This window comes from Pseudomyrmex gracilis, unplaced genomic scaffold (assembly GCF_002006095.1).
Source record: "Pseudomyrmex gracilis isolate BER0280 unplaced genomic scaffold, ASM200609v1 scaffold_0, whole genome shotgun sequence".
Lineage (NCBI taxonomy): Eukaryota > Metazoa > Arthropoda > Insecta > Hymenoptera > Formicidae > Pseudomyrmex > Pseudomyrmex gracilis.
In genome coordinates, this window is record NW_018020584.1 from 3,674,067 (window position 1) to 3,687,130 (window position 13,064).

The 13,064-nt window shown below is 38.9% G+C and overlaps 2 protein-coding genes across 14 annotated transcripts in view; both read left to right on the plus strand.

Moving 5' to 3' along the window:
• The window catches only part of LOC109864002 (cysteine-rich motor neuron 1 protein-like), a 208,806-nt gene extending 206,022 nt beyond the window's left edge, over window positions 1-2,784 (plus strand). For all 5 annotated transcript variants that reach the window (XM_020444773.1, XM_020444764.1, XM_020444791.1 and 2 more), the window contains 4 exons: window positions 351-697; window positions 1,328-1,642; window positions 1,790-1,990; window positions 2,210-2,784. In XM_020444773.1, coding sequence (XP_020300362.1) covers window positions 351-697; window positions 1,328-1,642; window positions 1,790-1,990; window positions 2,210-2,455 — 1,109 coding nt within the window. In that variant the 3' untranslated portion in view covers window positions 2,456-2,784. The remainder of the gene's footprint in view (window positions 1-350; window positions 698-1,327; window positions 1,643-1,789; window positions 1,991-2,209) is intronic.
• Window positions 2,785-7,499: 4,715 nt separating this feature from the next.
• Window positions 7,500-13,064, plus strand: part of LOC109851819 (inositol 1,4,5-trisphosphate receptor) — a 39,358-nt gene continuing 33,793 nt past the window's right edge. For all 9 annotated transcript variants that reach the window (XM_020422290.1, XM_020422333.1, XM_020422314.1 and 6 more), the window contains exon 1: window positions 7,500-7,997. The gene's annotated coding sequence lies outside the window, so the exon portion shown is untranslated. The remainder of the gene's footprint in view (window positions 7,998-13,064) is intronic.

The window sequence follows — 13,064 nt, forward strand, 5'->3', positions numbered from 1 at the left end:
TGGTCTTGCAGACTGAGTGCAGGAGCTGCAAATACGACGAAGGGTCTCGAGTTCGAATCCCCGTCAATTTTTTTATTGACGTTTTAATTGAACCTATTTTACTACTTTAGCTCCTACAAAAATAGAACCTACTTTAAACCTAACTTGGAAAAAATGGAAATTTGTGACACTTTTAGGTTGAAAGTAGGAGCAAATTTTATCCTTGCAATTGAACCTACTTTACTATCGTAACTCCTATATATAGTAGAATGAGAGGTTCATCAGAGAGTCAAAATTTCGACTCGGGCACGTTTAGATTTTAAACCCAATGACACTCTTTATCTACCTTCCACTTTATTTTCTGTTTCTAGACCCGATTTCTTGGGCGAAACCCGAGGAGAAGCCGCAGAACTGTATTCACGAAGGCGTCTCGAGGAAACTTGGCGAAGAATGGAAGCAGAATGACTGCAGCACTTGCGTCTGCAACGAGGACGGGATCGCGTCCTGCCAGATGACCATGTGCAAATCCTGCGAAAACGCGATACCGCCTGATCCTGGCGAGTGCTGTCCTCACTGTCCACCACCGACAAACAACAGCACCTTCGATCAGCGTTCCGGCGACACTTGCAGGCCCCTGGACGACTGCAAGATGAAATGTTTCCACGGCTTCCGCACGGATGAGGATAATTGTCCTATCTGCGAGTGCGCCGACGATATGGTAAGGAAGTAGCGAAGAAACTAGTGGACAAAGTTCGATCAGACTTGATAGTAAACTACGGATGCGTGGACTGTGTTATTTAACGCGCGTGATTAAAACTAATATAAATACAAAGAGAGATTAGAAGAGATTGCATTGATTTGACATTCAATCAATATTCTTATCCGACAATCTGGCTCTGAAAAGGAGTCTTAGAATGTAAATAACATTCAAGATGATACTGCACAAATACAGTTGCAGCGATGCAAGCGATGCAAGCGATGCAAGAACTGCTTCGCATTGACTGACGATTATGTGCTACAATGACAATGCAATCTCCTCGGTAGTATACGTATTTCTCGTCCACCGTCAAGCGTTCACTATCAAGCCCGGCTAAATGTAAACGTTCGCGGCATCATGTTGCTTGGATTTCCTCCAACCGTGACCTGGCTAGAGAGACGGGGACACATCATAGTTTCTCTTATCTCGGAAACGTAGCTGCAGCGTGGGAGAAGGTTTCTTCTCAGAGGTATCGCGACAAAGTTCTCGGATAAGAGAAATTCCGGTGTTCTCGTCTCGCAGCAACGTCGCCGCGCTAACGCGACCGGCTTCTGTATATCTCGCGAAACTGACGACTCTTGTCTCTCATAGCCGGAAGATTACAAAGTTTGTCCGGATCTGCCGGACTGCGGACTGAACTGCGACCTCGTTAAGGACGAGGATGGTTGCCCAGTGTGCGCCTGTCAGACGCTGCCACATTATCCCGCGGCAAACGAAAGCTCGCTGGACGACAAAAGGATCTGCCCCAAGCTCGTCTGCAGCCTCCACTGCGAACAGGGTCTCGCCATGGATGAGAACGACTGCACCCTCTGCGAGTGCAAGCCGCCCGCCATTGGTTGCCCACCTCTGCTCGGGTGCAGAAAGAGATGCAGCTACGGATACAAGACAAACAAACGCGGCTGCTTCGTAAGTACAACATTTACGTCTACGTAGTATTCACAGAATGTACGGAGAAACAAAACAACTTAGAACAAGAGACGCGAATAAGAAACTGTAGTGTGTTTCTTTTATGCGTGTGTTTAGAAATTATTCGCGTAATTCATTTTTTTGCAGATATGCCGCTGTCGAGCTTCGTGCACGGATCATTTGAACGAGACGCGTCCGGAGGGATCGACTTGGCATCCGAACAGCTGCACCACGTGCACTTGCGAGCTTGGCGGGCGGCTTAATTGCAAGGAAACCATCTGCTCGGTTGCCTGCGATAATCCATTGCCACCGAAACCGGGCGCTTGCTGCCCTGTGTGTCCTGTCACGGTGAGTTCTCACACGATTGATTTTTTTAATATACTTGTGTGTACATACTTTAATGTGTACGCGTTACTTTAATTTTTTCTCATGTTTTTAAAATATAACTTCGAATATTATGTCCCGAATAATATATGCGCTATAATTAAATTATCAAGTACACATTTAAGAGATGGAATCTGTTGGAACAAGGTAATTTAAAACTCGTTGCTGTTACATTTGTTTCAGACTAACAAGGAGAACGATGCGATCAACCAAATTACCAGTCGGGGCTGGGGTACAGTGCCAATTACGTTAATCGTCGTACTTGCGCTACTGTGCCTGTTGCTGATAATTCACATCGTGCGTAACCGATTCCGCGGACGTTTGTCACCATCGGAAACGTCGTACGCGTCGTATCCGGCGCAATATTACAAGTGCGTGCCCATGTACGACACACCGGTGCATCAAACCAAGAAGATCGCGAATTTATAAAAGACTGTTGATCCCCCAAAGAGAGCAATTAAATATATATCTATATATACACATATATTATATATCGAACCGTGTGCAAAGACAAACGCGATTTGTCGGGACTATTTTATACGCAATCGCGCGGATCTAAGGATCCGATTCACAGAAATTACACAAATGTCCGCGATTATGTAACAGCGTGCGTATTAACTCTTAAACGGTGAATCTATTATTTGTAAATTACGCTTGTTCATAAGCAAAGAAATCCCGTAGACACGCTTCTGACTGTATAAAAAATTTTAAAGCTTCTATTTGTAAAAAAACAAAAAAAAAAAACGAGATTTTATTAACAGAGAACCCGTTATTACGGGCACTCCGAGAATTACTGGTATTGTCACAATATGTACAATATCAATAATTCTAGGAGGGATGTATGTATATTGAATTATTCCTATTCTCAAATGGTAAGAAAGAGAGAGAGAGAGAAAGAGAGAGAATGAAAAGACGCCGTTAAGAGTTAATAGCAGCACATGATTTATAGCTCGTCAATAGCTTCATAAATGAGGAACATTCATGATCAGACATCTGCGCGTTAAAATAGACATTAATATCACGCTATTTCAAGGATAAAGCGAATACCGGCAGAAGTTGAGAAGCAAATAATGCTGCTGCGCGCACGATGCTGTGCAACGCGGAGATATCTCTCTTTGGGTCTGGCTGAAAATACCTTACGTAGATTCAGTATTATATGTAAATGTGTGACAGTGACTGTGAAGTTCAGAAAAAGAGAAAAGCAACAGAAAGAGAAAAGTGGAAGAAACGCTCCAATTCGCACCAAACTCATAACACACATTGCTGAACCTTCTTGAATCCCTTAACTTAATATATGACACACTCTGGTGTACTCTGTAAATTATAAACTAAAAGCTTAACGCGTGCGTGCGCGAATAATTACAATTAATTATTACTATAATTATAAGGTATAAATGTATTAATGTTAACTCACACACATACGCATTCTAGAACTCTATAACTTAAATGAAAAAAAAAAAAAAAAAAAAAAAAAAAAAAAAAAATGTAAAAGAGACAGGTATTCACACACTGTAGTATTAGTTTCTCTTGATCTCTGGACCATCATTATTATTATCTCGCATTATTAATGAGCGTTTATATGAGGCAAAAAAAAAGTATTGGTTTCTGTTTTTGCATATGGATGTAATTTAAAGTCGAGTAGCGATCGAAAGCATTTGTTGAATACTTCTTATTATTATTTATATTATGTTATTTATATTCTTGTGTTATCAAAATTTTGTTTTGCATCTCACGACACATTATTTTTTTTTTTTTTTTTTTTTTTTTTTTTTTTTTTTTTTTTTTTTTTTTTTTTTTTTTAATGCATATTGTTGCTTTCTTTTAGTAATTTTTAATTTATCTTATTTAAGCTTATTTGGAACCGCCTCGAATCGCGGTTAAATTCTTGAGAACAAGCGAGTTTATATAGACTCAACCATAGGCTAGTGTTAACAACTGTGTTATTAGATTGTTCCTATATATTTTACCCTCTTTTACAATTAATATATCTACGTTTATTTTTAAGTGTGTAATATTTATATATCCGAAAAAATTCCTGTAATTGTGTTGTCGCAGAATGAATATGACCCTATCGTGCGAAGATGGAAAGAAACACGTGTGTACATATATCGTAAACAACAAATAGTTTAGATTAAAAAAAACGGGGAAAACGACGCAGAAATCTCTCCGGTTTATTCAAAAAAAAAGAAAAAAACTGCTAAAATAGATCGCGATCATTACTTTAAGATTTATATACTCGACGTGCGAGCGACAAAGATCCCGGTGCGCGGATCACGATACATAAATACGTTCCGTAACTTCTTGGTTGCTTGTACATACACGTCCGGAAGTTTCGTACTCCGGCAGCTTGCGAATTTTCGGGGTAGTGAACCTAAACTTACTTTTGGGTGCTAACTAACAGCACGCTTAAAACGTAAACGCACTTGTCTTGCTCGTAAATATTTCGTGCTGCGATGGAGCGTACGGCAGCAACACGTTGAAATGAAAACGTGATGTAGTATACTAAAAGCGCATGTGAATTGAGACGAGAAAACAAAAGAAAGATGGTGAATAAGGCTGATGGCGAATGAGAACGAACGAAAATCGTCGACTTGACGAGTATGCGAGGAAAATGTAAGTGTGTGTAAGATTCGCGAATTACATACTCGAATGAAAGAGAGAGAGAGAGAGAGAGAGAGAGAGAGAGAGAAAAAGAGAAGATGTATCAAGAATAATGTCTTTGCACAGTCGAACAATCTCGGTCCCCCATCATCCCGAACGAACAATACATATCCATGTGCTTATACAACACATACGCACGTAGCTCTCGCGCGTCTTCTTCCTCCCTGATTAAAACACATACATATATTTTTTCAATGTGACTCGTCTTATATATATATATATCTCGTATGTATAATCATGTGTAGCCTAGATTAGACTTATTTATACACATCTAATATGCACGTGCAAACGCGTGTGCGCATACCGTACGTTTATTGTCTATAAACCGCAGGTTGTATTTCGCACGTGTGTATGTACTACGAAGACAATATATATATATGTAGTATATTGACGAGATAAAAAAACCCGAATAGAGAGTATATATATATATATATATACTTATAAGAGAAGCATTTTTTTTTCCGTTGTTATTATACGCAAGATGTTTGTTAACGGTAAAATAATAACTTCAGCAGTAACAATAATGATTAATAATAACGAGATAGTGATAACAATTTAGCACCACGCAGATACAGTCGGTTCTTGGTGACGAACTCGAGCAGAGAATGACGCATACAATAAAAATTTGTGATAAACGGGAATTGGACAATTGTCTGCGCTTTGCAAAAAAACCAGAAAAAAAAAATAAAAAAATAAATTTGTGATCTTCCAAAGTAATTTTGTATCGTATGATACGCTCACAGAATTTGTGATCTATTATTGTGCGATGCCAGTCCAGTGTATTCGATTTATCCCTGACTCCCCGGTGGTAAATAACCACGCCATTTAATCAATCGCGTTAGAGAGGGAAGACCGGATTAAACGTCGCTTGGTGGTTTTTTTTTTTGGTATGTCGGGTTCACCTACAAAAAGCGAGTCGAATCACGACGAGAAATTGGAAGAAACACGAATGTCACGTTCGACGTGCGAATCGATACTATCGATATAAAACCTGCCGCTTAAAACGAAGTCACAATTGTAATTTAATATCGACGAGACAAAAGTACCCTTTAAAAAGAAACCTTGAAATACGTGTTTATAGAAAATTTGTAACTTATATATATATATATTATATATATATATAAAACACACACATCATACGGAGTGTACGATGGGAACATATTTTATATCCCGCGCTAGATATCTCCCCAACAAAGCCTAATGTATAGGGTGTTCTGGGAAAAATCTATAGAGTAGCAAAAATTTAGAGAGAATATATTTAATTATCTAAATACATAAAATTATATATAAATATACTGTATATAACGTTGAAATAATATAGACTCGAAATCCCTCTTAGAAACAATTTATAATAAATGTTTTATGTTTCAGGGTATTTGACGCCAAATATTTTAAAAATTTGTGGCAAACTTTAAAAGTACTGATAATTTTCTTGGAATATAAAGATCAGTCTTTTTGTTTTGTTTTTGTTTTTGAAACAATTTTTGAAGAAACAATTCGATAGTGCTACTCGTATACATTTTTTGCAGTCACCTGTATACGCATATATATACAAAATGAGAAGAAAATTATTATTGATATATTATAGAACGTAGATGAGACAAGATTTACAGTCACGAAGGTTGAAAATTACGACCGGTTCTTTTGAATGCAGTTACGAACAAATCGAGTAGTGTTGTACTTGTGCGCTCTTTGTACAAATTCCTTATAACGTGATCATATCAGTGTCATTTAGATTTACTTACACTAGACTCTCGATATAAGAACATTTAAATATAAGAATTTTTTCTTTAAATGTATTCTCACCTAGACAGTTGTTTCTTTTTGAGTTCGTCCCGTTCCACGTTGCGATACGAAGTCAAGGTGCGATCCCATAGCAGCGTATTTTTCTTTCACGTACCGCAGTAACAAATCGTATCTTTCTCACGGATATTCCAACTGAAATATCAAACGTTGCAGTTTAATACGCGTTACATGAGAAATATGTGCTATGGGATCGTATTTTTAGAGTTTGTTCAGCTCAGATGTAACGGCGCGACAGTGATAGTGTCAGTGCGCATGTGTGCGAGCAAACGCGCGCACATCACTATTGGAAAGGGCATTCGATAGACTTTTCCGAGTTTTCGGCTATCCTTCGATATTTCTTATATCGAAAGTCTATTGTATATATATAAATATATATATATAATATATATAATATATGTATTGTATATATATATATATATATATATATATATATATTATATATATACGTCAATAAAATACAGCTATATATATTGGATGCGCAATGTTGACACAAATAGCTCTTGTATGTTAAATAAATCGAGATTAAATAAAAATTGTTGATATGTGATGTTGCAATCGGAAAAATTCGATGAAGAAACACTCACGTGCTGGTTCGGTGTCTTCTGGAGAGTTTCACAGATACTTGCGGAAATATTTCGAATTGTGACGACTCGTCGGCTGCTCGAGTAAAAACGACACACAATGAAAGCGAATAACTTTCCCTCGACCGTCGTCAGGAGAACTGAGCTTGTTGACAATAATATACCAGTTGATAATAAAGACACTATCGAACGCCATTTTCCTTTTCAACGTTAAATAATATACCGATTGATGATACAAAATCAATCGAGCGACCGTGTTCTTGCGCCCTGCTGCGATATACAACTGAAGGTAAAAGTGTGTCGAATCGACCGATAGAGTTGCGCGCGCAGTGATCAACGAAACAATCCCGTGGAGAGAGAGAGAGAAACGCGCGCATGCGCGCGCCGTTTACCATCGCGGAGCGCGCGCGCTCAGTCGTGTCGGGACCATCGGGTGGAGTGGGTTTGTTGTTACGTCTTGCGTGTTGACACCGTCAATTTCGATCCGCGTATACGTGCCAGTGACACTTGTCAGTGGCGGCAGCTGTCCGCGCGGAGAGACATGCGAGGCTGAGAGAGATACGTAGATACATTGCGATTAGCTTCCGTAAATCCGTCGCGCCGATCGTTACCGTTTGATTTATCACCACGCGCTTCACGCGTACGCACGCACATTCTCACGGACACGTATCAAAATCGGAGTGTGTACGTGCGCGCACCGATCACCAGGAGACCGTCAGCAATCTGCCAACCGGTCCGTTTCTCGCGCGAAGAGAGAATTTTCGGACTCGAGAAACGGATGTGCAAGCGGCGTTTTTAACGCGTAAGAACAGACGAAATCGCGTATCATCGCATCAGGCTGTGCTTTCGCAACAAGAGGATCCGATTCATCTAAAGCCGAGCGACGAGGAGGAGAGTCCACAGCCACCGCCGCGAGGAAATGAGTAAACACTTTTTTGTTGTTTTCTTTCTCCCCTCCGCACTCCTCTTCGCTCTCGTTCGCAGCGCGATTCGCAGCGCGCGAAGTGCCTTCGATCTCCGAAGAGTCCACCTCGCGCGCGTTCGATTTTCGAACGTCGTTCCGAGATGTCATTTGTTTCACGCGCGAGCGGAATACAAACGGAAGTGCGAACGCGAAGGCGCAAAAAGATTGCATCTTTTTTTGGCACGTATTTTTGCACGAGCAGTAAACGATTTTGATTTGCGTCTTTCACGCGCCGTTTACCACGACAAATCGTTCGTCAAATTGTGCGAGCTTTTCGATTATTGCTAATGAGATGCGAACCGGCGCTTTCATCGGCCGTCGTCGGTCGGTTCGCTAATGACGCGGGACGTTTCGATCGGTCGCGTTGATGCCCCGCGGTGATGCTCGCTCGCTCTCTTCGCTCGTTCGCGATCTTTCCGCACGAAGTTAAATCAACGGTTTTTCTGCGCGCGCGAAACGCATTGCGAATGTCAGAGTCGAATATCGGAGGTCGGGAAAACCAGTTTCTTCCGCATTATATTCGAATCGTTTTCTGTTTCTCGAACAAGTTTTATTTTTGAACGTCTTGCTGAAGTTATTGCCTTTCGGTGCTTCCGCAAAGAAACGCTGACTTCATTCATTGACACAAGAGAGATCGCGCATTAGGAAAAAAAAAAAAAAATCCGGGATGTTCTTTCGAAAATAAATCGATGTACATCAAAGTGGCACGATCGATCATTCGTTGACAACTGATGTCTCAAACGCGATATATCGCTTTTAAATTCGTGCAAGGACGGGCGCAGCTGTTTTTGTGCGTCAATATTTTCGTACCCGAGATCAGAAGAGATGTGTGTGCATTTTCTGATTTTTAAATAGAATTCGGAAATTCTCTCGGAGTTTCCTCCTCCAGAAGTTTCTTCTCTCTTCTCTCAAAACGCGGAAAGGGAGTTTACTTTGGAACTTCTCATCTCCCGCGGGGTCAATTTTTGCCGATGTTAACGAGTTTGCCGATAGAGAAAAAGATAAAAGGGAGAACGATGTTTACACAGTGCGCACACATTTCCGTCGTTTTGTGTTCTATCGTTAGCATTTCCGACACGTTCATTATCGCGAACGTGATTCTTAGACGCGCGAACAACCCGGATTTGACACGTATGTATGTTGTGTGTGAAATCTCAGCTTGCAAAAGTTGTGCGGCCGGTGAGAGTTATTTACATTTCGCGTCTAGTACCGAGTGGCTTAATTGGGAGGTTTGTTTGTATAACGCTTACTCTCTGTAACACCTCCCATGTCGATGAAAAATTGGAGCGAGACGGTCATAGCGTTAAATTAGTCTCTTTACCACGAGAGACTTTTCTTGTCCTGTTTTTTAATTTTTTAAAAGCAGAGAGATTGGAGCATGGAAAAAAAACTTAAATAGCGTGAGTAAACTAGAATTGTATTACTTTAAATATAAAAGGTGAAGCTTTTTTATGTTAAAGATAAAATATCGCGACAAAAATTATTTCTCTTTTATATTTCGCTCGTGAAAAATGTGAAAAGATAATAGAAATATAAAATGAATGATTTTTATGCTTTTCGATTCTGCGAGATAATAAATGATGCATTACGAAAACTACAACACCCGGAAGCATACTTTCAAAACTTTTCACGGTTTCTAAAAATACTTTCCCGAGATAGAAATTTTCTTTGATGAGAGAAAAATACAGACGTGCACTTATCCCACTTCTGTAAGGAGAATTTTTTGCTTTATTTTGATTCCGGGGCTGTTCGCGTATCGATTGGAAGTTTCCGGGACGCGGCAGTTCGACGGGTTTTCATTACCGCATCGGAGTTCTCTCTGCAAAACGGATATAATGCTTCATTGACCAACCGGTACGGGTCAGACGTGTATACGACAAATCCGTAAGGGTTAATGACATCGCGAGCGGATAATGCGCTTGCTTCCTTCTTTTTATGTCCCGATAAAACGTGGCGAGTTGATGTAAGAATTTTAAACATTTACCCAATGATTAAGATCGAAAGCAGGTAAAATCTTTTAATGCTTAATTCAATGAGAAAATATTTTTCTTGATTTTACGTTCGATTTCTACCACATTTCTGAAACGCAACATTTCGTTACGAAAAATATTTTTTTATTAAATTCAATTGCACTTATATGTAAAATTACTGAAAGTACTTACTAAACTACTTTCAATTAACTTGTATATAAGAGAAAGATGTGATCTAATGTATGAAAAGAGAGTACTACGGTCTTGACGAAATGTCTTCGCGACTCGTCGTAGCTTTATTTGTGTCACGAGTAGTTGTCCAAAAATAGAGGTTTTTAAACGCGGCGTACTTATATGTGTAGTACAGCTTAAAAGCTGTTGAAGTTCAAGAATACTCCCACAAAAAGGAAAGTATACGTCTATGTATATCACATCTTACGAAAGTCCATTTACTTGTTGACCCATTCTTGCGATTGTTTAATCGCGAAATATATTTTCAGTTATTGTTCGACGCGAATAATCTTGAAATTAATCTGAAAAGGGGAAAAAATGTCAGAAGTCTTTTTTCGGAGAACTGCGCGCGATTATTCTCGTCAATATACATACTTGATGTGCCCGAATGCATAATGCATTTCAGACGATGACATTGATATTTCGAGTCGACTCTCTGCTGAATTATTCGCGCGAGATCCGCGAGAGCTGAATCACATCAGCGCGCCCCGCTCTGATGTATGTGTACTTGTATATCTATATTTCAATCGTCGCGCGCGTTGATCCTAAAAACCCAAAGGAATTCCCCTACAATCGAACGGTCTTTCTTAGAAGATGAGGTCGCCGCGGGATCGCGTAACGACCGGATCTCGATTGTGACATATCTCGCGTGAGAAGTCGCCGTCGACTCGCTTGCATAATATTCATGAAAACCCGATATCCCCTTGCACATTGAAATTAGACACTTGCGCATGGCTTTCGGGGCCACTTGTGGCAATCCGAGGTCAAGGTGTGTCGTAGGCCGTAATGCGTCAGGTTGACGCATCGCACACCGACGACCCTGGACTGTAAGCTCGTTGCACTTGTCACGGTGACGAACACACGCAAACATACATTTCGCTCCTTTTGCGAATGCAAATCTGCGACGAATTTCACTGAAAATTCGCAAATCAAATATCTCCGAGATGAGCGATCAATTGTTTCTCGCACTTTCGATAAAAAAAAAATTAGTGAATTTTCGCTCGCGATCCGCGCGGAATTTCGATCTATGTTCGCGAATTTTTGGAAGATTACGAGAGACGCGACGTGTTTTAATCATTGAAAAACTTTGTCAACAACTTGTTGGAATATTTAGTAGCCGTTTGATCTCTTTCGGCAAACTTTGATAATTCCGATTCTTTCTTTCTTCTTTTTCGTTGCGGATTTGCCGAGCGGAAAATCATTTGCAGTCTGAATTTTTTTTATAATGTATATACAATATATACATATATGTACATGTATGTGTGTATGTACAGTAGATCCTTGTATAATACAGAGAATACATTCTGTGTTACATATCCGTGTTATGCAAGATTCATATAGATTACACAAATATGAATTATGTATGAATTCGGAAGTGTATAAGCATGTATAAAAGAATCTGTGTGTTAAATAATTCCTGTTTTACGGAAGTCTACTGTATATATGTGCGTATACATATGTAAATGTACATATATATACATATGCGTTCCGCGTTGTCGTCACTAGATAATGGAATTTCTTTTTGTGGCAACGTGTGGAAACTTTTCTACCGTATAGCAGAATTACGCGATGATTCTCGCGGGTGCTATATATGTAAGTAATATGCGCCGCGCGTGTGTTGAGGTCGTATTAGATGTCGTTTAATAGCAGCATTTTGTTCGGTGAATAGCGGTGGATCGGATAGAATTGCGTGTCCCTTCGTATCGCAATGCAACGATACGGTTTCATTAGACGATATTGATAGTCAATTGGCGGTTTATTGTCCCGACGGCTGTTGCTGCATCGTTTATCGCGCGAAGACGATGCTGCGCGTTTCTCATCGCATTAGAAGTACACACAGCTTGATATATCTAAAAAATTGTGTACAGTTTGTAAAACCAATCAATGTGTTTGAAAATTTCAATGTTTATACAAATATAATTAAAACAATTAACAAAAGTGAGAAAATAAGCAAATGAAATATATAATTATAATTTAAAAAGTTTATTAATTTTTGCTGATAACAGCAATAATTAAGCAGTATAAGTTATGAAAACATATGGAATTCAAAACTTAATAATCTTATCTGCTTTCTCTTGCTGATAATTAAATTACTGCGTAAAAGAACTTTTTTTATACGTACACGTATTTTTTTTACATGAATCACCAAACAAAGGAAATGTTTTTTTTTTACACGAAGAAGGAAACTGCCGCTAAAAAAGAGATAGTGTGTGATATCGTTGGCAGCTGGAAAGGATTCTCGTGTATCACGCGATACGTGTAGTATCATCTGCACGTGGCAACGAGGTATTGTTTAATAAATAATATTTTAGTGCGCTCTCGCGCGCACGAGAACTTTAACAATATCTCGGTTTTTCACGTCGTTAAATCAGAAATTACGTGTCGTGGGATTATTATAGCGCAATGCAGATGTTTTACAAAAATTTTAAACGCATATTCGCGCTGATACGGTAATTATGCAGTTGTTCAAAACTTTGATGATCACGAAATGATTAAGATAATACTAATTTTTTAATATGTTTTTTTATTTTCTGATGTCTGTTATTTTCATAATTCAGCACATCAGATTATTGATTTTTTATTCTGTTTTATCAGTTTTTAATGTTAAACTATTTTTGTAAATTAAAAGTGTGTCTTGATGTAATTTCTATAATAAATACTGATACAAATTCTATACTAATAAAATTTCTGTAATAAACATTAATAAATATTAAGAAAAGTGTTTGTTTTTTTTTACTCTTCAAGTAAAAGAATCTTGTTCTTCTCTTTAGTCTTGTCTTGTTTTTTACGTGACGTGTGTAATAAAAAACGTGAAGTTTCATCTT